This window comes from Drosophila mojavensis, unplaced genomic scaffold (genome assembly GCF_018153725.1).
Source record: "Drosophila mojavensis isolate 15081-1352.22 unplaced genomic scaffold, ASM1815372v1 contig_81, whole genome shotgun sequence".
NCBI lineage: Eukaryota > Metazoa > Arthropoda > Insecta > Diptera > Drosophilidae > Drosophila > Drosophila mojavensis.
Window position 1 is genome coordinate 4,847,741 of NW_025318907.1, and position 25,483 is coordinate 4,873,223.

Below are 25,483 nucleotides of genomic sequence, written 5' to 3' on the forward strand. Positions count from 1 at the left end.
AGCAATTGAAGGATCAGCGGCTTCTGCGGAAAAGTCGCCTAGGAGTGGAGGAGGAAAAGTAGACAGTTTTTACAAAGATATAGAAGCAGCGAGGCCTCCGAGTAACAGCATTAGGCATCGTCCAATTAACCGTAAAAGGAAAGAGGCCAATAGCGAAGTAGTAGAAGGACTTAAAAAGAATTCTAAAGGTCGTCCTATACAGCAGTCAGGCTTAGCACTAAACATCACAGTTAGTCATCACACTGGTATTTTACTAACCGCCCAGCAATCAGAAGGCTCAGAATGTCAGTCTTATGACGATTTAAGAAAAGAACAAAAACAGGGAATGTTAATGCAAGTACCAGGTTCGGCTACAACAATCCGAAATCAGAATATGTCTTGTGATTCCATTTTAATTGCCGACCAGTTAGTGCAGAGTGTAGCAAATAAATCACCTTCAATAACCGAAGAAATGCAGGCCCCAAAAACTAGAGATCCATCCACGAATGCTCCCAAAACCAATTCAATAGATCCGAAGTCAAGAAAACCTGAAAATGCATCTGCAAGAGGTCAATCCCAAGTCTCTCCCAGTGGGGAAGAAAGGAGGACTACAGAAGAGCCATCCCCAAGAGGGCAATCCCAAGTTTCTCCCAGTGGGGAAGAAAGGAGGAATTCAGGGAAATCATCTACAATAGGTCAGTCCGAAGTTTCTCCCAGTGGGGAAACAAGGAGGCCTACAAAGGAGTCATTTCCAAGAGGCCAATCCCAAGTTTCTTGCACTGGGGAAACCAGGAGGACTTCAGAGAAGTCATCTCCAAGAGGTCAATCCCAAGTTTCTCCCATCGATGAAGAAAAGAGGACTTCAGAGAAGTCATCTCAAAGAGGCCAATCCCACGGCTCTCCCAGTGGGGAAGAAAGGAGGAATTCCGAAAATTCATCTCCGAGAGGTCAATCCCAAGTTTCACCCACTGGGGAAACAAGGAGGACTTCAGAGCAATCATCTCCAAAGCGTCAATCCCAGGTTTCTTCCAGTGGGGAAGGAAAAAGGAATTCCGATAAATTATCTCCAATAGGTGAATCCCATGTTTCTCCCAGTGATGAAGAAAGGAGGAATTCAGAGAAATCATCTGCAAAGCGCCAATCCCAAGTTTCTTCCACTGGGGAAACAAGAGGGACTTCAGAGCATTCAACTCCAAAGCGTCAATCCCAAGATTCTGAAAAGTATGAAGGAACAAGTGATGAAGTAAAATCGTCTTCAAAACATCCATCTAATAGGAATTCCAATGAAGAGCCAAAGACTGATAATTTTCGTTTTAATGACATCGTAGCTGAACAGGAAGCATCGCTGCATCAGGATGGGAACAACGCAGGATCACAAGAGTTAGTTCAAATTCAAAATAATGAAGATCCAGGAAACAATTCAGGGCAAACAAAGATCAAAACTCACGTTTATAAATCAACTGAGGAAGAGAAAGTCGATGCAGATGGAACTCGAGTTAACTCCCTATATATTGACTCCATATCTGATATGCAATTGGCGGACAATAACAATGCTGAGCTCCAGACAGAAGAGAGCGAAGAAACTGAATATGTCGTCCAGATTAACAACTGCTTCAGGGGACCGCAGTGCACGAATGCCTGCGGCTATTGTTGTTCCGCATATTGGCGATTGTGCAATATGCGGGGCTACAATAACCGCATGAACTGTCCAGGGACATCCAACTGTAATGGACAGTGTTGTTCGTACAACTGCTGTCGCTCCCGACAGCGTTAAAGACTTCTTCTGCAGCTTGGCAGCGCCAGCAGGAGTTGGCATTTTAATAGCCTCGGCACACACAGCAACACAATAAATATTTGCCTAGCAACATTTGCATATTGTCTTGCTGAGAGCTTTATCCTCGCTATGGCTTACTTGACACAATTCTCGCAATTCCAAATAATTTGCGGTTGACCAGATTGTTAATATAACTGGCGATTAGCAGAGCCATAAACTTCTGTGCACTTTCCGAATTAAATGCATTTCAGCAGCAAAGCCCCAAAGTTTATTCAGTTGCATAAATAGCTCTCGGTTTGCAGCAAATCCCACTGCTTTGCTTCCTTGTTGGCCAACAGCTCTTGACCTGCAAATAAAGATTACATGGATTTCAAGGCAGTAGGGATAGCCATGGCTAAGTAAACTTTGCCTTGAGCTTTCGCAGCGCTTTCATTTTGTATAAAGAATAAATGCTGTTGGGAGCAATCCAGGTAGCATACATAATTAACTTAGCTTTGGCATTTTGATATGCCCAATTTCAGTTTCTTTAAAACTGTCACAGAATGAACAGATAAAAGTGCTCGAGTTGGGACTGCTCAGTCAAGCTAGTCAGCTTGAATCCTTAGAGATATGAATCTTCATTCTTCATACTAAACTTTTACATATATACATACATACATACATAAATACATACAAGCATACCTATATACATACATATATACATATGTACATACATACTTGCATACATATATTTTTCTGGATTTTTAGGTGTATCCTAATTTCTAAAATCTATCAAAATGTATTCCACAATGAAGACATTAGATTTCCATGCTTAACAGACGAAGTAAAACTGTCGATTTTTATCAATATGGCAATCGAATGAGTTATCGAGAAACTTATTATCTTCGTTTGAATATACAGGAATAATATTTAATAGTTCAAGTTTCCATCATTTATGGGTTACGAGATCGCTGCGCTCATATGGACTGGCGGACAAACGGCATAAGCTTATCGTTCTTCTTAGGGCCTTCTACTGCCTGGTATTTCACAATACTACTATATCACGGTTTTCCATTTGCGATGGACTTATGGTATAAAAATGCTTGGATGAGCTGAAAAATTACACTATAAGCTCCAGCATATTTTTCTCATTTGTTGTTATTTGCCTTAACATCTCTGATCTCTAATATTATTTCTGTTCTTCTATTATTTGCCCTAAAATTTGCTTTCTTAATATTCAGAGTAAACGGCATCACAAAGAATTTGTCGAGTGCACAGGTAACTGGGCCAGCACCTGAGCAAGAGGCTGAGTGAGTTGTCATTAAATGGCAACTGTATCTGGCTTTCGTATTTGGGGGTGGGCCAGGTTCGCCTGTTGTCTGTTGCCTATTTCCTAGTTTTGTCATAGGGAAATTGAGTATCTTCATTTACGGATATTAAATGCCTTGCCCACTTGCCAGCTGTCAGGGCGGCAGCAATCCAAAAAACAACCAAAAATCGAATTGATAGCAACTATGCAGACGAGCTATATTTTGCAATTTAATTTTTTTTTTGTTCAGTACGATTCGAACGTTTGGATTTATTTTAGTCAATGCCAGACTTATAGAGCGAACAGCAAGTCAAACGGAAGTTCAGTTCTGGCCACTGAATATGGTTTTCGCCGCTTTCCACAACTCTAGCTATCCGTCTACTTAGCAAGGCCGACAGCCTGGCAGCTGGCAGCTGGCAACTGGCATTCACTGTTGTTGCCTTTTGATTTTATTTCGTTTCATGTTTTATTCACCACTTCCGCCGGAAATAGACATATGAGCGTGTGCGCTCGCTGAGCGTATTAGGTGGCAATATGCCTTTAGTTTTTGGCAGCTCGATGGGCCCGGCTGGTAAACATTTGTTTTGCCCAACAAAGTAGAAACTGTTTTCGCAAACAAATCCCACATAAATGCTCAATTTATAACAAACCGGAAGTTAAACTTAATCAAGCGTACTTTTTGGCTTATTGTTTAGTCTGTGTGTATCTCTCTCTCTCTTTCTCTCTCTCTCTCCCTCTCTCTCTCGCTCTGTCTGCCCGTCTATATCTCTTTGGCTCGTTGTCCCATCTGCTTTTCCGTATTTACTTAACATATTTTATTGCGATACTTTAGCTGCTCTATGATGGCTGTTTCGCTCTAGGGGGAGATTATATGGGGATTTGTATGGCACTGTGATTTCAGCAAAATATTTTCATTTTTCTAGCATGAGAGCTGCCTGCATTGTGTATCCTCCTTTCGGTTTATGCATTTATGTATGGCTACGCCTCCTCCACATATATATTTTGGGCATAGTTTTACTGTTTGCAATTTATGTGATAAATTGTATTAGACTCAAACATGACAGTAAACATTTATGGCCAGACAATGTTATTATTCTGCTTTTTTCTCCTGAGTTGCTCTGCTATAAAGGGGAGTTTATTGAAAATTTAGCTAAAATTCAAGACACAGACCTGAGCTTGTGCTGCGAATGTATTGAGAAATGTTTTATGCTTCCCCAAAGCAATTTGACTCCTATTGTTTGTCCATTGTTCCGCTTTATTAACTTAGCTGAAAGCGACATCAGCCAACATGCTTCCCTGCATTCCGGCATCCTTGTGCATAGATAATAGCATATCTTCTTAGCATATTCCATTGAAAGTTGTGCAATAATTGAAATCGACATTAGACTGCATTGCTTAGGTCGTATGCAAATTTGAGGGCAATTGCGAAGCAATTAACCCAAATGAAATAAGTTTGTAAACATGTCTTTGGGCGGTGGCAAGTGGGCGTGTCTGTCTGCTTCTCGTTTGCCATTGTTTGCATTCAGTTAGTTAGAGCTCAAGTGAGCACACACACACACACACGCACACACACACACGCACGCACACTCCAAGCAAATAGAATTAGACGGCGGAGAATGCAACTATGAATATGTGGGCGCATCTTGAAAGGGGGGAAGAAGAGGGCGGCGGGCGGCGGGCGGTGTGCCAAGGGGCGTTACAAATGTTTTCCATTTGCTAATACGTTCGATAATTGCAGATTGCCATTGCTGCATACGAATCATACGAGTGCTCGCTCACAAAGGTCCTTAGAGACTCCAGCAGCCAGCATCAATCAGAGCAGGGCCCGGGCAGAGCAGGTGAGTCGATTATCCGCACGTTGCCACAATTAGAGCTCATTGTTGTTAAATCGCAGGGATGTGCATGGCTGCACTGCCTAACAAAGGCCAATTCAAGACGGCAGACAATTCGTTAACCTGATTATGCCATTTCGGTGACGGGCTTTGCATAAGAGTCTCGAGAGCTCAGCTGGCAGACGTCAAAGATTTTTCAGTCACAACATAAAAAAAAAGGAAAATTATTTATGTATTTAGAACAGACGAGTCACCAAAATTTCGAAATTAACGAATCCTTAAAAGTTATGGGAATATGTCGGTCAGGCCGCCAATGAAATTTGGATTCGCCCGATTAACTCACGCCCATGGAATCCTTCAGCGGCACAGACTATATCCAGCGACATCCCATGTACTATTTCGACCGGTTTTCAGTGGCCATAGAGTGCGTAAGATTTCGGGCAACTCTGGCATGACATCGGGTAGCAAAGGAAAGTGGTCGCTGCATCTCAATCTGGAGCGAGCCCAGGACCGAGATCGATCAATTTCGTTGCCTTTGATGGTTTATTTATACAGTCCTTGGATGATGTTTAGTATAAAATTTAACCTATGGATACTCAAATTACTCTGGGATTGGCGCTTTGCCGAATTGCAATTTGTGGACAATGCGAAGCAGGCGCTAGTGCTGGTCACAAAGTTCATTGTGGAGCAACACGAGGGCTATATCAAGCGCTGCACGACCCCAATGGGATACAAGCAGATCAGGCACGATCTGATCGGGTCTAATGCCAGCCCCGTCAAACTGATGGTCTTTGACAAGCGCCACATTCGGCGGGCCATTCCCCTGAAGATACAGCGCTTGCAGCACTACGAGCATAAGTTCGCATTCATCGATATGATCTTCTTGGCGTGCCGGCGCACCAACGACTTTGTATCGAAGCAAGAGATGCAACGGATGCAGAATCTTGTGGCTCAGTGTGCGGACACTAGTCACATATTCGTCCCCAATCCCATAATCTTTGCGGAATTTTTTGTGCGCTTCCGGAGAGATTACTCCCTGCCGTGCACAGAGCGTGCCGGCCATTGGCTGATATCCACGTACAAAATACTACGCTTGGATGTGCTCAACAATCATCCCGAGTTCCATGTTGGCAGTGGTGTCTACGACACCGTCAATGACGTCCAACCACTTCATCAGAAGACGACTCATGCCTAATTTATATAATAATGAGGTGTACAAAAAACATTTGCAAATAAAATTTTGTTTGAATGGTTTCAGAGGAGTTGATGGCAGTTCTTGGAATTTGAGGCGCTCATAATCCGCACGATAATGAGTCCGGTGCCAGATGGCGCCCGCCTGGCCGACTCAACAGCAAACTTGTGTTAGTCAGAGGAACAAGCAAAAAAGGAAAAGAAAATGTGAAAAGCAAGAAACTGTAAAGTGCAAGATGTGTTGCTGCACTCAGCCCCCGGGCTGCCCCTCGAGCTAACTTTGTTTTGCTGTTGATGAGCCGGCGACGCAGCTCATGAATTTCTAATACTAAATGCAGCGAGGGGGGAAGCACAGGTGAGAGGCGGGCCAGTCAGGTGACTGCGTGATGGACATGATAGTTCAATCAGCTAGCTGAGGGCTGGCTACAAGTGGACAGCTCCAAGTGGGCTGCAATTGGGCAGCAAGGGTATACTGATATACCTATTGAGTGGGATGTACTGTATAGGGCGAGCTGGTTTAGTCTGAGTGCCTATGATATTTCAGGAGTTGTTTGCTTTAAGTGCTTCAGTTAAGAAACAGATATAGAATGCTTTGTTTGAAATCTATGTGTGGGAATATCAATGCATATGCTACAGTGCAATATGAAGTAAATGCACGCTGCTTAGATATAGCCTTTAAATATTTAGTAGTTATACCCTGAACCCATTGAAAATGGGAAATCAGGGTATAATGGTTTTGTTGAAATGTATGTAACAGGCAGAAGGAGGCGTGGCAGACCCCACAAAGTATATATATTCTTGTTTTAATTTTTGAATATAAGGAAATACTACAAATAGAAATTCTATGAGAGCCTTAAACTGGAATCTATATTTATTGCGTAGTGCTCAATTAATTGCCAATTGATTCTCTTTCCATGTGAAATATTTCTGATGCATTCTAAAAGTAGACCACACAAGATTAATACAATCATACCTAGCCCCAACTATCATAATACAACAAATAATGGCTTCAAACACATCCTCAGCGACTGTCCGTAATTTTCGACTTTGATATTGAAATCTTCTAAAATACCTGCCCTTTATCAACCCTTGCGAACCCAACCGCAAATAACATCCCTCAAATAATTGAATTGCTTTAAAACGAATACCACCGCATGTAAAATTCAAGCATTATCGTAATGTAATTTACAATAGGCAAACATACCTTACATATGTATATAAATCTAATATACATAAATATATATAGTATAGAATAATAGAAGTATATAATACATAAGTAAAGAATCTACATAAAATTTTACACTATTACAAGACATTTAATTTAATTAAATTGAAGCCAACTTGTTTTATTAACACAGAATTTTCGAGGAATTGTGTCGATTGACGTAGTCTGTTCTAAAATATCCGAAATTTAAACTTACCATATACTTTTTTTTAAGTATTCGATTCAATGTCAACAAAATTATGCTCTGAACATAAAATAATAACAAATTAGTTTAAAACAGTTTTTTAATTTTATTTTGATTATTGTTGCAATATCGCAACAAAACAACAAAAATATAGCTCTATATTCAGAGTTTATGGCGGATGCCTTTCGGGTTTTTCGCCCATAGTACATTACTATATATTTACTCAGCAGTCCAAGTACCGCTATATGAGTAATACACTTAGCTTGAGACCACATAAAGACTAAAATAAAATATAATTTAACTGACATTAGGAGTCTTTCACTAGAGTCCAGATTCTGGCTTTACTCCCGCAGCTATCAGCGCAATGAGTCATAAATTTATGACAATTATGTAAGTAGCTAGACGATTTGGCTGCATAAGCGCATTTATGCTGGAAAGCAATTTGCTTCCAAGTCAAGTCGAGTCAAGTCAATATATCTCGGCGTATCTTACATATCACCTGGCGCGCAAGTTATTTCCTCAGGTGAAGGAGAAAAATGGTGAGGAGCACACGAAGTCAGCTGGCTGCAAGTCGTGCCGCTTATCGGAACACGTTTCACTGCCAGCCCGTCGATAAGTTGAATTTAGTATGCGTTAGCTAAGGCTATGGGCCGCCAAGGAGGAGGATTCCCCACAAGCCGCTGCTTTGTTTGAACTTTGTGCGATATGCTTTCTTTCGACACTTTGTGGCTGCGGTTGCTGTTTCTGCGGCTCCTGCTGCTGCTGCTCTTGCTCCTGCTGCTGCTGCTCCGCTGCATTTGAATTTAAAGCATGCAATTTTATGCTTTTAATTTTACGCTTAATAAATTTTGTGGCTTTGCACAGAGCAATTTAGCCAAGGCAGCAGCTGCAAAGCAGACGAGTTTACTTCACCCACCCACACACACCCATACACACACACACAAACACACAACTAAGTAATAATGAATTTAAGCAGCGCAACAACTTTAATGAGCACTGTGAAAACATTGAAAGGGCATAAACTCGGTGTCTGCGATAAACATCTGCATTATCTTCAGGGCAAATGGAAACCCAGCAAAACTAAACTTTAAATTCTATTGTGCGTAGTTCGTAATTGTATATTGAAAGTATATGTGGCTTCTGTGGCTGCCACACACTTACACACACACACATACACACGCAGGCAACAAGGATAAGGGAAACTCTGGCAAGACAGCTAGCTGCAATCCACACGCTCCCATATCATACATCATTTGCTGTCAAGTTTTTAAACTGAAAGCACTTGGCCAAAAAAACGAAAAACAAAAAAACCAAAAAACAAAAAAATAGAAAAGAAAATAGAGAAAGAAGGACGCGACACTGACAACAAGTTGGGCGTGTCGAAAAACTTGAAATTGTTTTCAAAATTGCAATGTCACGCCACTAGCCGCCCTCCACCCGCCACACCCATACAACAGAATAGAGCCACAAAGAAGGAAAGTTTTAGGTGGCCAACCCACAAACTTGGCATAACTCTGTGTATATATATCTATCTAACGCTCTGACGAACTTTCCCATATCCTATGACAAATTTGAGTGGAGCTAAAGCGATTTCAATGCTTTCCAAATAACAAGGAACTTCAATTGTTGTCCAAGTCTGAAGTATTCCCTGACTCGCTGGCCGGGGCTTACGTGGCGTATACTCTACTCTCGATACCCTGTTCAATTTCGACTTGCAGTTGCAGGCAACATTTGCTCATTTGCAGCAATGACATTTTCGTTTCAGACTTCGACTCCGACTGCGACTTGGACTTGGACTCGCAGCTGACCGCGAACTTGCAGCGCGAACTTGGCAGCCTGCGCCTGTTGATGACAATGACTTTTTAAATTGTTTCACACAAGTGTCAGAGTGGGCCAAAGAGAGAGAGAGAGAGAGAGAGAGAGTGAGAAAGAGAGAGAGAGAGAGAGAGAGAGAGAGAGGGAGAGAGAGAGCGACAGCTATGGCCAGCAAGTCAACAGCTGCTGGAAAATAAATGAGCTCCGTGTGTTGACCAAAAATGTATGCGACCTGCTGTCCAATAGTTAGCAAAATGATGCTCATCATCATCAGTAGCATCATCATCATCAGCATTGGCGTTATCATCAGCATTCGTGCAGCATGAGGGAGCGGAATCCGTCTTTATGACTTCATTTTGCCAACTGCTTGCCCGCCCGCCCGCACTCGTTGCGGTCTTCACGCAGCTTAATTTGCAGGTGTGGTTGCCCCACCGCAGACAGCGTTGTCACCGCTCTGCGACTGCAGTGCTTAAGCTGGTCTGGGCTGGTCTGGTCTGGGCCAGTCTGCATTTGATGCTGTCGCATCGACAATGCACAGACACTATTAAAGAGACATTCGTTGCCTTTCATTGCCGCGTGGCCAGGCTACCGCACACAGGTGTGTCTGGGCTGGGGCCACTCATAATCAAAGTGCGTTGCACGAAAGGCTTTGTGACACCTCAAATTGAGTTCAGCTCGGGCTCAGCTCGGCGATTAAAGGCTCATTCAGCGCCTTTGATATGTGCCATTAATTGCAATTCTCTTGTGCGTTTCATACAACTAAATTAATCCCTTCATAATGCAAAAGAAAGCAGCAGCTCCTATGCTGAAAAACAAACAAAGAGCACATTTAAATCCCAAGTGGTATTCATAATTTATAACAGACAGAATTACAGAAACGATTTTTTTTTTTGCTGAAATCATTTTATCTAAAATTTTTTTAAAGAAAATTGTCTTACATTAATTATTACTTACTATTACTATTTGAGCTCTAGTGAATATATTACATACTGATTATTTAATTTGTTGCAAACGAGGCTGAGCGAATGCAAAACTCGTGAGCAGCTGGAAATGAATCCCAGAGAGGCAAGAGTAAAACAGATGCGACTTAAGACAAAACTGAATGCGACTGGAGGAGCTAAAGGTCAGAGAAGCATACAGCATCAGTGCTTTGGTTGCTTCGAATTCCGAATGCAGCAGCGCTGACTCGTGCAGTAGAAATGTGGGCAGCAACCAGAACAGATTCCGTTATCCATGTCCATGTCCATTTTATGGTAGCTCTGCGTGTGGGTGTCTGCTTGCTTGTGCTCTCCTCCAAACGTCAGTGAACCAGCCTCTAGGAGGAACTCAAGTTCAAGGATTCTGTTGGAAGCTGCTACTCTACTGTTTATCTATTTATCTATTTGGCAGGTCTAGAACGTGCAATCTTTTTGGACGCCTTCGATTATTCTCGGTATTTTCTAGTAGTGCTATTGATAAGATTTACATTTTCGTGGACATATATATTATATATATATATATTGATTTTATTTCGTCTTGGATACGAGGAAGTTTGAGGTCTTTATGGATATGCTAGCTGCTTAAGTTCATAATAAGTCTCTCACGGACCGTATTTGATTTGCAAATATGAAATATAAGAGCACAGCAAATGCTTGAAACTAAATTCAATTTGACTTGATCAATTTTATCAACAGTTATAATTACAAATTGACCTACTTTCCATATGAGAGTGGACTGCTTTTGACGTTTCATTTTTAATTATTTACCAATTGACGACAAAAATCAATAGAGGCCCATAAAAATACTCAAATGGACTCGAGAATATCGAGGACCATAATTCAGAGTCTAAAAGCAAAGTTGCAACAATCAAACTTTATAATTACTTGCCCCATTGATGTGTGAGTCTAAGAGTGTGTGTGTGTGTGGGAGTACCTTATTCAATGCAAGTCAGTTGCGTGTATGTATGGATGGGGCACACTTCAAGGAACTTGGAACTCGGAGCTCCCCCTTCTTGGCCAACAACAATGTGCATAAAACTTTTGCAGCACATGGGGTAAATATGGTAAATATTTAAAAGAAAAGTTTGACTTGAGCGAACAAAAAGAGGCAAAAAGAAGAAGAAACAAAAAGAGACTAAAGAAACAACAACATGCACTTGAAGAGCAGCTGATGGCGGAACCGAGGACTTAGCGGGACTTTCACGAGTAATTGTGAAACAAATAATTTTCAATTTTTGGCTGCACTTCAGCTGAAAACTATATGCGATGTACGCTCACTGAAAGCTTATGAACAAAAAATAAAAAAAATAAAATAAAATAAAATAAACGCCTTTAAGAATTATTTTTAATGAGCGCTCGTTTGGTTAAGAATAATTTATTCGCTGCCTGATGGAAATTTACTTTCGTTTTAATTAGGAGCTGCGCCAAAGTGGAAAAGTGCGAAGCGCAGCGCGGTGCAAAAAGACGAGAAATTATATTAAAACACTTTCGTGCATTTAAGCAAATAAAGAGTGACGGTCACGTGGGCGTACTGCCGCTGCACGCCCACCTGGCACACACACCTGGTTGCACTTTGAGGTTATGTAGCAAAACGCATGCGGTTTTAAGCACGTGACGCGCGCAGCGGAGTTTTATTTTTTAATTAAGCTGTTTACATTAACTCGTAATGTCCTTGGTACGCTTTACCTTTATGCACTGTCGCGGTGCCAGCTTGTTTGTTTTTGGCTGCCGCAAGAAAATGCGCACCTCTCTGTGTGTGTGCGTGTGTGTGTGTGGGTTGCAACAAACTCAAGCCTAGACCCAAACTTGTCCGTTCGCCATTGTGGGTCAAGTGAACAGCAGAGCCTTTGCTCTTGCACCTGTCGCCGGTACAATTAAAAATGTGCGCAAACAAGAATCGCACTTTCGGTTGACACTTTTCCGAGCTTTAACAAAGCACTGTGAAAGAATGCCCTCTGACCTCTGCACAAGAGCCGAAAAGGCGGCTAATGCTGCAAAAGTAGAACTTTAACAAGGCACCACATGTAACGAATGTTAGCCTGTCCACCCTAAAAATGTCAAGTGGGGCCAGTCGAACCTTATACTCACTCAATGTATGTAATATGTTTTATACTAATCAAATCAAAATCAACAAGTCTTTATAGATACAGTGTATCCATATAGTCTTCGCACAGCCAGCAAATTTTTTGTTGGTAAACAATCAAATTTATATAATGAGGGAGAATTATTTTAAACTAAATAATCTTTGTTTTTTATTTTTATTTAATTTTTTAAAACCAAGTTTTGGCTCTAAAAGAGCTAAATTCTTGAATTCTTTTTGTTGTGTTGTTATAATTATTTTTTAGGACTTTGTGGGCTTTCACATGTAAGGTGCTCAGATGAAGTAGTTTTACTTTCAATAACATGCATTGATAAATATAGTAAATAATAGACTTGTAGTAGAACTCGAAGCTTTTCAGACAATTTGTAAAGCATATTGCCAATTTTGCAACATAAATAATAATAAATAAAAGAAATATCATTATATTAAATACTTTTACTTGCTTATGGGAACTGGCTCACATCAAGATAATTTTGTGGTATTTTTTCAGCCCATAACTAATTTTATATTTTTGTCTGTACTCACATGATCCGTTTCACAATTTTTATTACATATTTATGGATCGTAAACTAATTGAGGATATAACTATTATCACTTATTCATATAACGATCGTTAAAATTGTTGTCCAGAATTTCCAATTTATAATGGTTGGTAGTAATACAAATTGATATATGTATAAGTATAATTAATATTTGTGCAGTAAAGTTTCATATACAAACGTTTTTATTTCAGTTCGTAAATTGAATTTCACCTTTTGACCCGTAAACTAATTACCTATATGTTGTACAACATCAATTAATAAACACTTTAAAAACCGGAAGTTTTTTTGTAACACATTTTTTCTCTTTGATTAATGCGCTGACTACGGCTAACGGCCAGATAGCTAAATTGGCCGCTGCTGCAGGTGAGCGATTCTTACCTGGCGCCCTTGTTAAAGAACGAAATATATTTAAATTAAAATTAATTAAATTGAGCAGCAAAGTCAATTAATTGCTACATTTTTGGTTAATTAAAGCCATTGAAATATTTATACGTGTGGCCTAGGCACGTAAATTCCCATGTGCAGTGCCACACAATGCAATTAATTAAAATGTTTTTTCTTTCTTTTTTATCAACACTTGTGTGTGTGTGTGTGTGTGTGTGTGCTTGTAGCTGCTTTGTATCAGGTGGTCCCAGGTGAGGCAATTCAAAATAAAAACAAGCGCAACGTAAAAGAATATATTTAATTATCCCGTGATAAAATATCGATAGCAATTGTTGTTCCACTTCAATCGTTCCGCTTAGCAGCAGAGGCTGAACCGTCAGTTCAACCACTGATAAAAGTCGAGTACTTATAATGGGTATGTGTATGGAATACAATAAAATTCCTCGTCATCGGCCCCTTCATTGGGCTGCCATTGACAACCTGTCGCTGATGGAGTAACGTCACGCCCCATTGACTTTAATAATGCAATTTTCTGGCTATTTCTACTGATTGACAACGATGAAGAAAACACGTCGCACGTTTCCTGTTGCCCGTTGCCCGTTGCACGTTGCAGATTGTTGCCGCTGTATTAGCCTCACTTTGGATAATAGCGGCACTTACTAGCAGCTTCTGCTCGCTTGGCTAGTTGGCTGGGCTGTTAGAGTTGGGCGATGTTAGCTGTGACTGCATCTCAAGAATATTTCTTGAATTGGAAATATGTCGACAGTATTTTGTATTTTGAGATTGTATGTATGTATGTATTTTGAGATTTATATTTTGGATGAGAATCTTTGTAAGAGAACATTTTTCTGTAGATTTGATGTGATTATTAATGAGTCGGCTTAACTCATTGTCTAACTTAATTCTATTTTATTTATTTATTTTTTTTTTATCGTGCAATGAGGCGCTTGAAAAGTAATAAATAAAATTATATTTTTGTTATATTAATGAAAGGAGAATAATTAATTATATTATGTTATATTAAATGTCAAATAATACATCATATTAACGAGTGGACTATATGCCTAGCGCACACGTTTGATATGCCTAATTTTTTAAAACATATTTCTAATTACTAAGGAGCTCTTGACAATACAAATCTAAAAAAACTGACTTCTCTTCGATCTCTTTTATTTGGGACTTATATTTTGGAATAGATTGGATATATTTTGAATGCTTCAACTATGAATCCAACTTCCCAATACAAAGTTTGGAGTAAAGTGCTACATTTTACTGATTACAAATTCTATGAATTTCCAACATTCCATGAAATCATCCAAGTTGACTCTGAAATGTATCCACATGCCATTTAGCATACTTTCTTTCAGTGTCAAAAATTCAAAATATTTATCATGAAACACATCATTATCTCATATATGTGGGTATACAATGGATATATACTGTTATATAATGGCTATACGAGTGTCAAAGGATGAAAAGTGTCAAAGGATAAAGAGTGTAATACAGGAGAAGGCATTCGATGAAATTACTAAGTAACTGAATCTAAATTTATCTGTCACGGCATCCGGTCATCAATGCTACGATCAAAAATCATTTTACCGTTATGACACAATAAAAAATGAATTTTTAAATATTCCTTTACATTTTACTCTCTGAACTGAATTGAAAGAATACAAATATCTGAGCGCAGGTATGCCAGCCATTGGCCATCTCCAGTAAACTGCTAATTTTGTGCCAATTGTGCGTTCCATTGAGTTTAATGTGGCACTGCAACGCTCGTCGTCGTCGAAGCCGGGCATTGGCTACTGGAAGCCGTGTAATTGACGCCATGTTCGAGCATCACTTTGGCATGTGTGCAATGTTCATTGTGCAGCATAAAAACTTGATTAGAGCTCGCCCAAACAGGAGGAGCAGCTGGAGCTGTGTCTCTGCCAGAGACTCTCTGGCAACGGCAGCAGAAGTGGTTGTCGGGGCTCTGGACAATTACTAAGCCCGATGCCAACATGGACAAAGGCGCATGGTCGAACAAATGCTACGCTTTGTGGGCAAATTAGCTGGACGAGAAAACAAAGCTCTGCATGGCAATGCGAATGCGAATGCGAATGCAAATGCAAATGCCAGCAACGATAAACGTGCTGGCGGAGCTGAGGCTTCAGCCCGACCAGACGCCGTCACAGACATCAGAGGAATGGACGCCGCATCTGTGGCCTTCAACAGAAGCGACGCGTCAGCAGCAGCAGCAGCAGCAGCAGCAGCAGCAGCAGCAGCAGCAGCGGCAGCAATCGCCACATTAGCAGCTCTTCTGGCCATTGTCCACGCATTTGGACAACAAAGACCGCCCGCTGGTTTTCGGACGCGCGTGCGTGCCTTGTGCTGCCTTTTAGCGCGTTTTCGCAAACAATGAAAACGCTTTTCCATGCCGGTTGTGTTTTTTGTTCTGCTCTCTGTTGTTGATCCTGCTGACGGCTCGGCTGCATAGCTAACAGGGGCTACCGATGACCCGTCACGTCACGTCACGTCATCTCATCTGAAATTCAAGCTAAAGCCAGAGCGTTTCATTCCCTGCCAATTGCAGAAATGTCACACGAGTGAATGGCCACGGAGACCACCATCGACATATGGCCAACTGTGATTGCCTGTAAGGGCTTAAGAGTAAATTAACATTATGTTAAACTGTCTCTGTAATCCTCTAGAATTGAGAAGGTCAACTTGCACTAAATCCTAGCTCCGTCTACTGGCAAGCGTTAAGAACGCTAAAGAGGCTTAAGCCGAATTCAGAATTTTCGTCTGGCTAATGTTTGGGGACCCATGAAATTCAATTCCTTACCCGAGCAAGCCGTTGTACGACGTGTGAGCTATAAAATGCAAGTTGAGAGTCGGCTTATCTTTTCAGAACTTTTCAGAGTTTTTGGATGGGAGGAGCCGGCGGGCACTCGGCACTTCAAACTTTGCGCATCGATGCAAATCGATCATCAAAATTTACGAGTCAGTGCTCGAAAGTGCGTCGTAAAATTGCGCCCAGCAAACTAATTAAGTACATAAAATGCGAATTAATGGCTTTCAAAGTGCCGTAAAAAATGCAGAGCGCAACAATTAGCCAAAAGTCCTGTGGATCTGCTTGGAGGATGTGCAAATGCAATGGAATGCGAATATGTTGTTGTCAGCCATAAAAGCAAAACGAGGCTTCAACTCGGGCCTGGCCAAAGTGCGGCCTTTTCGCAATGGCAAAAAAAGAGCAGAAAACGAAAAAGAAGAAGAGCAACCAATGCAAAGTCGTTAAAAGCAACCAAAGTTGTTGCCGGAAAGTCCGCAATCGGAGCACAGTTTGCCATCTGGATGCTCTACAGCTAAAGTGCTGAAATGATGGACTAAAATGAGATGCCTGCCATAGGCCAAAGTCAAGCAGAGATCCGCTGTATTCCTCGACTTATTTTGGTTAGGGCATTATTGATGCCAGGGCGGGGGGACATAGCGAAGCATTCGAAAACTTTTTAATTTAATGCATCGTCGTAAAAATTGGATACTTTGTTAGCGAGTCGGCTGTAAAAATAGTTTTGCTTTGGCTCTCTGATTCCCTTCTGGTTAGCTTTCCCTCGCTCTCTCTCTCTCTCTCTCTCTCTCTGTGTATCTATCTCTGTCTATCTTGGCTCATCTGTCTTTTCCGTGCAGCGCCCGTCCACGTCACGAGCTGTCAGCCCAAGTTGACCTAATAAGCAAGTTGGCAAAAGTTTCCATTTCGGTTTCAGTTGCAGCCTCAACTTTGAACTGGCTGCCAGTGGGCCGGGCGGCCGGCTAGAGCGGAGGATTAGGCCAGGCTAACGCGCACCGCGTGACCGTTTCAAATTAAAATAAATTAAATGCGGCGCGCGCGGTCGCAAATGTCAAAACTGTTTGCGGCTCAATTAGCCGCACTGTCAAAATTTACGTACGGAGCTGCCGGTTCGACAAGGCCTGCGCGAGGCATGCCGCGCACTGCTCGGATGATGAACTGTAAATTGGATGTGGCTGTCTCGTTGATAGTGCCAGCTAGGCAGGCTCGGTAACTGGGGCGGGGGCGGGGCCGGGGGGTGACTATGACTGGGGCTGGGTGTGGAACCGGCAGCAGCATCAAGTCAAAACTTCTGTGTATGATGAAAGCTGTCCCAAACACGCTCTGGCAGCCAAATCTCTGGCTCTGCCTGTCGCTCTGTCCGCCGCCTTAAGCAAGCTTAAAAGTTGTGCCACGAAACTTTTACTGCCAATAAGCAGTAAAACAAAGGATTTGTCAGATTTCGAAACAATAATTTTAAGCAGCCGTGTAAATAAAGCAAACTGAAAGCAAAGTTAAATAAAATGAAATTAAAATAAATAACATTTACAGCCCACACTTTTGCCCCAAGTGCGTCTAATACCCTGGAAGGCTTCGTGTGAATGCAACCAGATGAACATCTGCAGCTACAACACGAGTAGTAACACACCTTGAAGACATTTCGTATTAATATATTAATGCACTCCTAAGATATGGTAATCTAATCAGATCTGAAACTTGAAGCAACGTTTGCATGTTAAATAAAGATTGTCGATTTAAATGTAAAACAACTTTTTGCTAAATATAAATTTAATATATGTAAAAATTAAAAAAAAAAATAAATATAATATATGTGCACATAAAATAGTGGGACTTAAATATGAAATATTTTTTTGGTTTATATAAAACTGATAAATTTTCATTAGTTATATTTTATGAGAGCATAGGAAGTTAAAAATCTATTAAAATGGCTTTTTCTTGAATAAAAATAAATAATCATAATTAATCAAAAATCAATCCTGACAATGATGATCCCATATTAACAAAATTTCAAGATTCGCATAAACTATATTCCTCTAATACATTTTTAGTCGATCTGTGCTAAATAAAATGACACATACGCTAAATTTATAAGCTGTAACAGGCTTCTAGCCTGAAATAGGCTAAACTGGCAACACTGCTGAGAGCTGTTAGATTTTCTATGCATTGCAATCATTGAAAGTATCGTTGCGAGCCCATTATCGGTGCTGTTACCGATCTACTAAAAGGGGTTTATAGCACTTGGCGATGGCTTGTTTTGGCCCAGATTGAAAGACAGGCTGACAAAGCTACTTAAGAGGGAAAGATTTGGTGTATCCAAACGAAGTACTTATCATATGCAGAAGCGCTCACTAATTGCAAATGCTAGACTCTAGGTCATAGACACGATTACCTCTAATTAAGCCAGGTGCTGCGCTGCAGAGACAGCTTCAATGACCACACAACGCCCACCGGGAGCTGAATCATGTGCTGCCGTCAGAGACGTTTGGCGCCATCGTGAAGAAACATGACATTTTAATTGGACAGCCGGTGGTAACAACGCCTGTGTAGAGTATAAAAGAGCGAGAGAGGGAGAGGGAGATGGGAGATAGGGAGAGTAGCATTCAAATTACCTGAAAAGCAGAGCAAACGATTTGGTTTCTAATTAAACGACAATTGCGAATGTTTGTTGGCATTTAGCGAGAGGAGCGTAAGAGAAAGAGAGATGGACCGAGACAAGGACAAGGGCTGGGGTGGAGAGAGGGAGAGGGAGAGGGAGAGGGAGACAAAATATTGCTGCTCTGTATGCGGACGTCAATTGTCACTGATCTAAATTTATGCAAATTGGCAGCTGCAACCTGTGTCCACCAATGTCCACAATGGCTGCGTATGAGAGCGTGTCGTCTGCTCTCTGGGGGCTGCGTGTGTTGCACGTTGGCCACATTTCATTTTGCACGCGCCTCTAGTTCGCAGTTCGTTTGCCCTCTTAATGGCCATGCAACAGTGCCAAGCCATTCATTTGGCTGGAACAGGAGCTGCAACAACAGCAGGAGTCGTAGTAGCAGTAGCAGAAGTCGCAGCAGTTGTTGCTAGTTGGCACTTTGGCTGATTATTAAATCACAAGGAGAACTGGAAGCTGGAAGCAAGCAGTGGCAATCTGATATGCAAAATCCCGACTAGTTTAGCTCAGAGCTGCATTAAAGTCGCAAGTTACAAGCAAGGGATCCAGCTCCATCTTTTTAGCGAATGTATGTGCGTGTGTGTGTGTGTGTGTGTGTGTGCGTTAATTACAGCTCTGGCCAGGCGGGAACTGGCAAACGGCAACTTGTTAAAAATTTCCGCTGCCAGTTTATTAGAGGGCAGCAGCTCCAATGCTACTCCTCCTCCTCCTCTGCCTCCTGCTTTATTCTCATTCTTATTTTCAGCCTTTGCTTCTAGCGACTTGGCAATTAATTGGAGCTTAGCCCAACCTGTTTTAATAAGAGCGACTCTGAGCCAAGGCCAAGATGACGCCAAGTGAAGTGCGAGATTTGGGCTAAGACGGCAAATTGGCTGCTGCTTCCACTGAATATTGCACAGATGCACACCAGAGCATGAGCATGAATGTAGTGCTTGCTTAAACTCAATAAACAAGTAAATTTATAAGCGAAATTAATTTTCTTATTAGCCTGAGCTATTCTAATTGGGAAATGCCTTTCTTTGCCATGATTTTAACATTTTCTCTATTTTCGTAATTTTGCAAAATGGGCTTTTTCACATTTTTCTTATTAGCATATCTTCTTCCAATTGGGAAATTGCGTTGTTACGTATTTCAACATGATTTTAAAATTAAAATTTATTTGCTCAGATTGCAAATTTGGCTGCTGTGCAAATTTCACAAAATTGGTTTCTATTTTCCAATTGGGAAAAGTTGCTATAACCAATTGCGTCAAATATTTAATAGTAATATTTATTTTTTAATAATTTATAGTTTGACTCTTTTAAAATTTTTCATACGCTTCTTAAAAGCTGATTTAATTTTAATGGGAAACTTATTCACTATGATTTAAACATCATTATTTATTTTCTGAATGTTTCCGAATTGCAAATTTTTTGTCATTTTCTATATTTTATTTTACTCATTTTCAGATTTCTCTTGTTATATTATAATTGAGCAATGTCTCTCTAAGCTATTCACTATGATTTTAACATCAATATAAATTATTCTAAACTCTTTTCAGATTTAGTATTTGGTACTTTTAAAATTTCCCGAAATTAGCTGTTCGCTCTTACACATTAGACATGGCCTTAGAGGCGATATCGGGCGTGAACAAGCTGCCCTTCATGAACAAGTTCGATGAGGTGCAAAAGAACTGGGATCTGCAGCAGATTCAAATAGCCACCAGCAACTTTACCAATCCCTATTCATTAATGGCCCCGCCCTTTGAAAATGTATTGAAGTGAACCCTTATTATGAGCTACAGTAAATTATTAATTAACCATTGACCATCCCGCATCTCCCCTCAGCCAGCTGTTAATCTGCCAAAAATTCTGGAGCACTGCAAGGTGCGCATGGAGTTTGATCATGGCACGACGACGTTGGGCTTCAAGTATCAGGGGGGCGTGGTGCTGTGCGCCGACTCGCGGGCCACTTCCGGCGAGTACATTGGCTCGCAGACCATGAAGAAGATCGTGGAGCTGAACAATTATATGCTTGGCACCCTGGCCGGCGGCGCTGCGGACTGCGTGTACTGGGACCGCGTGCTGGCCCGCGAGTGCCGGCTGCACGAGCTGCGCTACAAGCGCCGCATCTCGGTGGACGCGGCGGCGCGCATGATGTGCAACATCTGTGCGGAGTACAAGGGCATGGGCCTCGTCATGGGCATGATCCTGGCCGGCTGCGACGACGAGGGCAGCAAGCTCATCTACGTGGACTCGGAGGGCATGCGATCGCACGGCAGTGTCTTTTCCGTGGGCAGCGGCTCGCCGTACGCCCTGGGCGTGCTGGACACCGGCTATCGCTGGGATCTGAGCAACGAGGAGGCCTACGATCTGGCACGCCGCGCCATCTATCACGCCACCAGGAAGGACGCCTACTCGGGCGGCATTGTGCGGCTCTATCACATCACCGACAAGGGCTGGCGCAACGTCTCCAATACGGACTGCCACGAGCTGCACGACGTCTTCGAGAACCAGCCGATGAACTACGAGAACAATCCCAATATGCCCTGCACGAGCCGCGAGTGGATTCTGCAGAAGCTTCGCCAGGATGTGCGGGCCCAAATGGCGGCCGTCACCACGGAGAAGGCAGTCAATGTGTAAGGCTTTGCGTTAAATTATTTGTTTTCCAATCGAAAGAAAATTGAGAGAGAAAAACCAAATAATTATTTACTTGGGCTTGAGGCTGCAGCTCAGCTTCACCCTGGCTGCAGTTTGGCTCCAGCTCGGCTATTTAGCCAAAATAGATAACCCTTGCCGGACATCAAACCGACGGCAGCCAGGCGCTCACATAGTAAGTAAATACGTGCGCCGTCAGCTTAAGTAATTTTCTAATGAAACCGCCGAGGAAAAATGACTCTAACGTCAGGGGTCGTTTATCGTAGTGGCTCGGCTGGGCTCGGCTCGGCTCACGCCTCTCGAGCGGATGCTCTAGCGGTGTTCATTAGATTAAAAGCAATTTACAGTAAAACTTTTGCCCGCAAAATGCAAACATTCTTCTCATCACACCCAACTCTCCCTCTCTCTCTCGCACACACACACACACACGCACGTGCAGCAGCTGCTGTCTCACATGTTCCCCAAATGCCGTGCAAATGTCGCCACTGCCATTTGGCGCCTTAGTCACCAGGCAGGAGGCAGCAGGCACGCCCCTGGCCCCACAGTCATTTGGCGTCCTTTCTGCCTTTTTATTTCTGGAAATTCAACAAATTTGCGGATTTGGTTTGTAATTTATTAAATTTATCGCATGCTTTGCGTAAGTGAGTGTCGTTCTGCTCTTCTCTCCTCTGCTCTCTGCTCTCCTCTCTGCTTCCATCTTTTGTGGTTGCGCCTTTCCGGCCAAGCCTCGCTGCTTTCATCTCTGCGTGCTGCAACATTTGTTGTTGACAACCCAAAAAGACACCAGAATGCAGAAAATAACGGGAAGTGTACGTTCCCAATGCGTAGACTCGATGTAGAGCGCCATGTGGAAAAGCCATGTAACCCCAACAGCCTCCCGATCGCTCCCCTCTCCTCATCAATCCCCTACACACACAGCTTAGAAGTTATTATTTTGATTTATAGAAAAAGTTCGTTAGCGAGCGAAAGTTGGTCGTAGATATATTGTCAGTGGGATATGTTCGTCCTGCTGTTGTAAGCCCCGACTCCGACTCCACCTCCTCCTCCTCCTGCTGCTGCTCTTGCAGTCATTTCGGCCAAAAGTTGAGCTGGTTTTATGCATTGATGTTGCTCACCCAATGGCCGTTGTAATTAAAGGACACACACTTGCCGAATTCCCTTTCGCGTTGCTTTAACGGAGAACACACGAAAATTGAAACAAATGAATTTAAGACAAATATAAACACAAAACTGAATAAACGAAATGAGAACTAACTAAAACCTAAAATCCAACTCTGTATTTGTGGCGCTTGTGCGTGCGCCGCTCCCTCGGCTGGCTCCACCAGTTGCTCCTGTGGCTGATCAGCTGGTAGCATGTCGAGACGCGTATGGAGGAGGCCAGAGCCTTGAGTCGCAGATTATTGTCATTGGTCAGCAAAATCATGTGGTCGAGCTGCTCCTTCAGCTGCAGGCAGCAGTTGAGTATGCTATCGTCTCCACTGTCTATATTGATGAGCTGATCGGCGTCCTCGAGCGCCGACTGTGCCTCGATGGGCTCGAGATCGTCGAACTTGTCATTCAGGTAATTTATGGCACGTCTGGCCGCATAGCTCGTCATCTGCTTGTACTTGAGCGAGTCCAGTTCCTTGATGACCATGTAGGGTATATAGAGTATGCTGCCCGCAGTGTCGCGCAGTGTTAGCTTGGAGACGTCATCCAGCAGCCGTAGACTATCCATGAGCACATTGGTGTCCAGCACGAAGTACATATGATCCAGTTGATATTGTGGCACTGGACGTTTCTTTTGCTTCTTTGATTCCTTCTTTTGGGAAGCTTCCACTTCAACCTTCTCTCGACTGCGTCCCTGCGTGGAGTCCAGCTTTACTGAAATAATCTCGCACTTTTTTATTTCACTCGCCACGGGAAAATCAAACTTAAAGTTTTTCAGCTTTTCGTTCACAGCTTTGGAGCTCTCCTTCTCGTTGTCCCTTTGCTGAGCCTCTACGCATTGTCGACTGGGGCGACATGGCGAGAACTTTAGTATGGATTTGTTGCCGTCCCATTTTCCGTCCAGTTTCCGTCCGGCGACAGTATTGTAGTCGGTGTGCAAGCGCTTGTAGTGCTCATCGATCGTCGGTTTCTTTGGTTTGCTGCTCAGCTGCTGCGCCTTGAGCTGTAAGATGAGTTGATTCAGCTGCTCCTCATAGGCTACAGAAGTTTTCTTAAAGTGTTTGCTCGACATTTTTGTACTGTTGACTGTTGAACTGAAAGCATATTGAGTTGAAAACTTGAAATGAAATTTAAGGATGAGCTGCTGCCTTGATGGAACACATTCGCCACTGGCCCGGACACTATCATGTTGCACATGTGAATAATTGGCTGGAGCTCTGTTCAACATTCCATCTCAATTCCCCGCTGCAAATTTACAACATGTGTCAGTTCTCATTCATTGTCAATTACACATGACACCACTTATGCCAAACAGTAGCAAAAATTGCATCCGCCCGCCGCCTCCTGCCAGCTACGTCCACTCGTCTACTCCAATTTCAGCATGCGACAAATTTGCATAAAATTATAATGCACAAGGACAACGATGTTGACGGCATATTAATTGCGGCTATCATTTTCCACAAAATTAGCTGCTTCCACAGAAAAATATTCCCCATGCTCCATGCCCCATGCCCCATGGCCCCTCCACATCCAATCGACTCCAATCACCCCACTAGCATTTCGCTGTTCGCATTTGCTCCCACTGCTCCTCGGCTAATATGCGCTTAAAAAGCATGCGACGATAACAAAAACTATAATTTAAATTAATTTTCAAAAGCAACAGCAACAACACCTGCACCACAGCAATGGCTGTTGTTGTTGCTGTTGCCATTCCACTTTTGTCAACGAGCTCAAATTCAATGAAATTTCACACTTTGTCGTTAAAAGCCGCGCCGCTTGCCTGCAAATGGGGGAGACAGGAGACAGGAAAAGTAGTTAGGCGACGCGGAGGGGGCGCGCATGGAGGCGGCGCCAGCGGGACAGGCGGTGCGGGTTAACTGGCAGGCATAAGGATACAAATATGCAAATGCATTTCACCAAGCGCACAGAGACCCGATGCATGCCACGGAGCCTGCGCGGCGAACTGGCTAAGGGGCAGGACAGTGTCGCGAGTGTTTGACAAGCAAGCGTGTCTGTTGAGCTGGGCTGGGAGTTGTCGGCTTTGGATGATGTGCAGCTGGAAGGCGGCATCTTCATTTAGACCAGTGCCAACATAGAGTAGAGAGATGCGAGCGATGCTGTATGTGCCACGGAATTGCTATGATACCCAGCAATGGGAGAGATCTAAAAAATATGAATATGTGTGAGTAATATACTAAATAAAACTAAAATAAAATAAAGTATTAATTTATACAAGTATATAAAGAATAAAACCATTTGAGCTGGAGTAGAATTAAATTTTTTAAATTTATTTTATTTTAATTTTTTATAATATCATTGTATATATTTTCAGTTTTAACTTTTTTTTTTTTTTGTTTATTTATTTTATTATTGTTTGCTTTTTTAATTATACATATAAGTATTTAAATGGATGGAGATTTAAATTTATTTGATCATAATTTCTATTTTCTTTAATTTTGCTTATTATATATTTGTTTATTATTATTGTTAATATTTTTAATTTTAATAAGCAGCTCTTTTTTTTTTGAGAATAAAGTAAAATATGATTTTATATAAATATGTATATTAAAGTAAAAGTAGATTTTTATTAAAAAAAAATTATAATATTTTTATTTTCACTTTATTTTAATTTTTTTATTCATATTTATTCTTATTTTATTGTAGTTATATATTTAGTAGATCAAATTAAAAAAAAAAAATTAAAACATTTTTATTTTCACTTTATTTTAATTTTTGTATTCATATTTTATTATAGTTATATATTTAGTTCGTTTTAGTAAAGTTTAGTTTTTATTCTATTATATGTATTTATTTATTTATTTTTTTTTTAATTGGCTTTGGTTGTTAATCCAGTTTATTTTTATTTATTTTAAACAAAAGTAAATTTGCATTTACAGAGTATCTTACAGCCGTTCAACGC

The 25,483-nt window shown here is 41.7% G+C and overlaps 3 protein-coding genes across 4 annotated transcripts; 2 read left to right on the forward strand and 1 right to left on the reverse strand.

Annotated features, from left to right (window-relative positions):
• The first annotated feature begins 5,061 nt into the window (after positions 1-5,061).
• Positions 5,062-6,135, forward strand: LOC6580750. Its single transcript, XM_002006517.4, has one exon. The coding sequence runs from the start codon at positions 5,169-5,171 to the stop codon at positions 6,066-6,068; it is 900 nt and encodes a 299-aa protein (XP_002006553.1). The 5' UTR covers positions 5,062-5,168; the 3' UTR covers positions 6,069-6,135.
• Positions 6,136-20,192: 14,057 nt separating this feature from the next.
• On the forward strand, positions 20,193-21,453 carry LOC6580751 (proteasome subunit beta type-5). Of its 2 annotated transcripts, none has more exons than XM_002006518.4 (2): positions 20,193-20,529; positions 20,605-21,453. In XM_002006518.4, the coding sequence occupies exons 1-2, from the start codon at positions 20,380-20,382 to the stop codon at positions 21,397-21,399; spliced, it is 945 nt and encodes a 314-aa protein (XP_002006554.1). In that variant the 5' UTR covers positions 20,193-20,379; the 3' UTR covers positions 21,400-21,453. The 2 variants fall into 2 exon arrangements, with proteins under 2 accessions (XP_002006554.1, XP_043867205.1); XM_044011270.1 differs by having other exon boundaries at positions 20,440-20,529; positions 20,609-21,453.
• Positions 21,454-22,013: 560 nt separating this feature from the next.
• LOC116804157 (transcriptional protein SWT1-like) lies at positions 22,014-23,681 on the reverse strand. The gene has a single exon (XM_032730541.2). It carries the CDS (start codon positions 23,633-23,635, stop codon positions 22,676-22,678), a length of 960 nt encoding a protein of 319 aa, XP_032586432.1. The 5' UTR covers positions 23,636-23,681; the 3' UTR covers positions 22,014-22,675.
• Between the last annotated feature and the right edge of the window lie 1,802 nt (positions 23,682-25,483).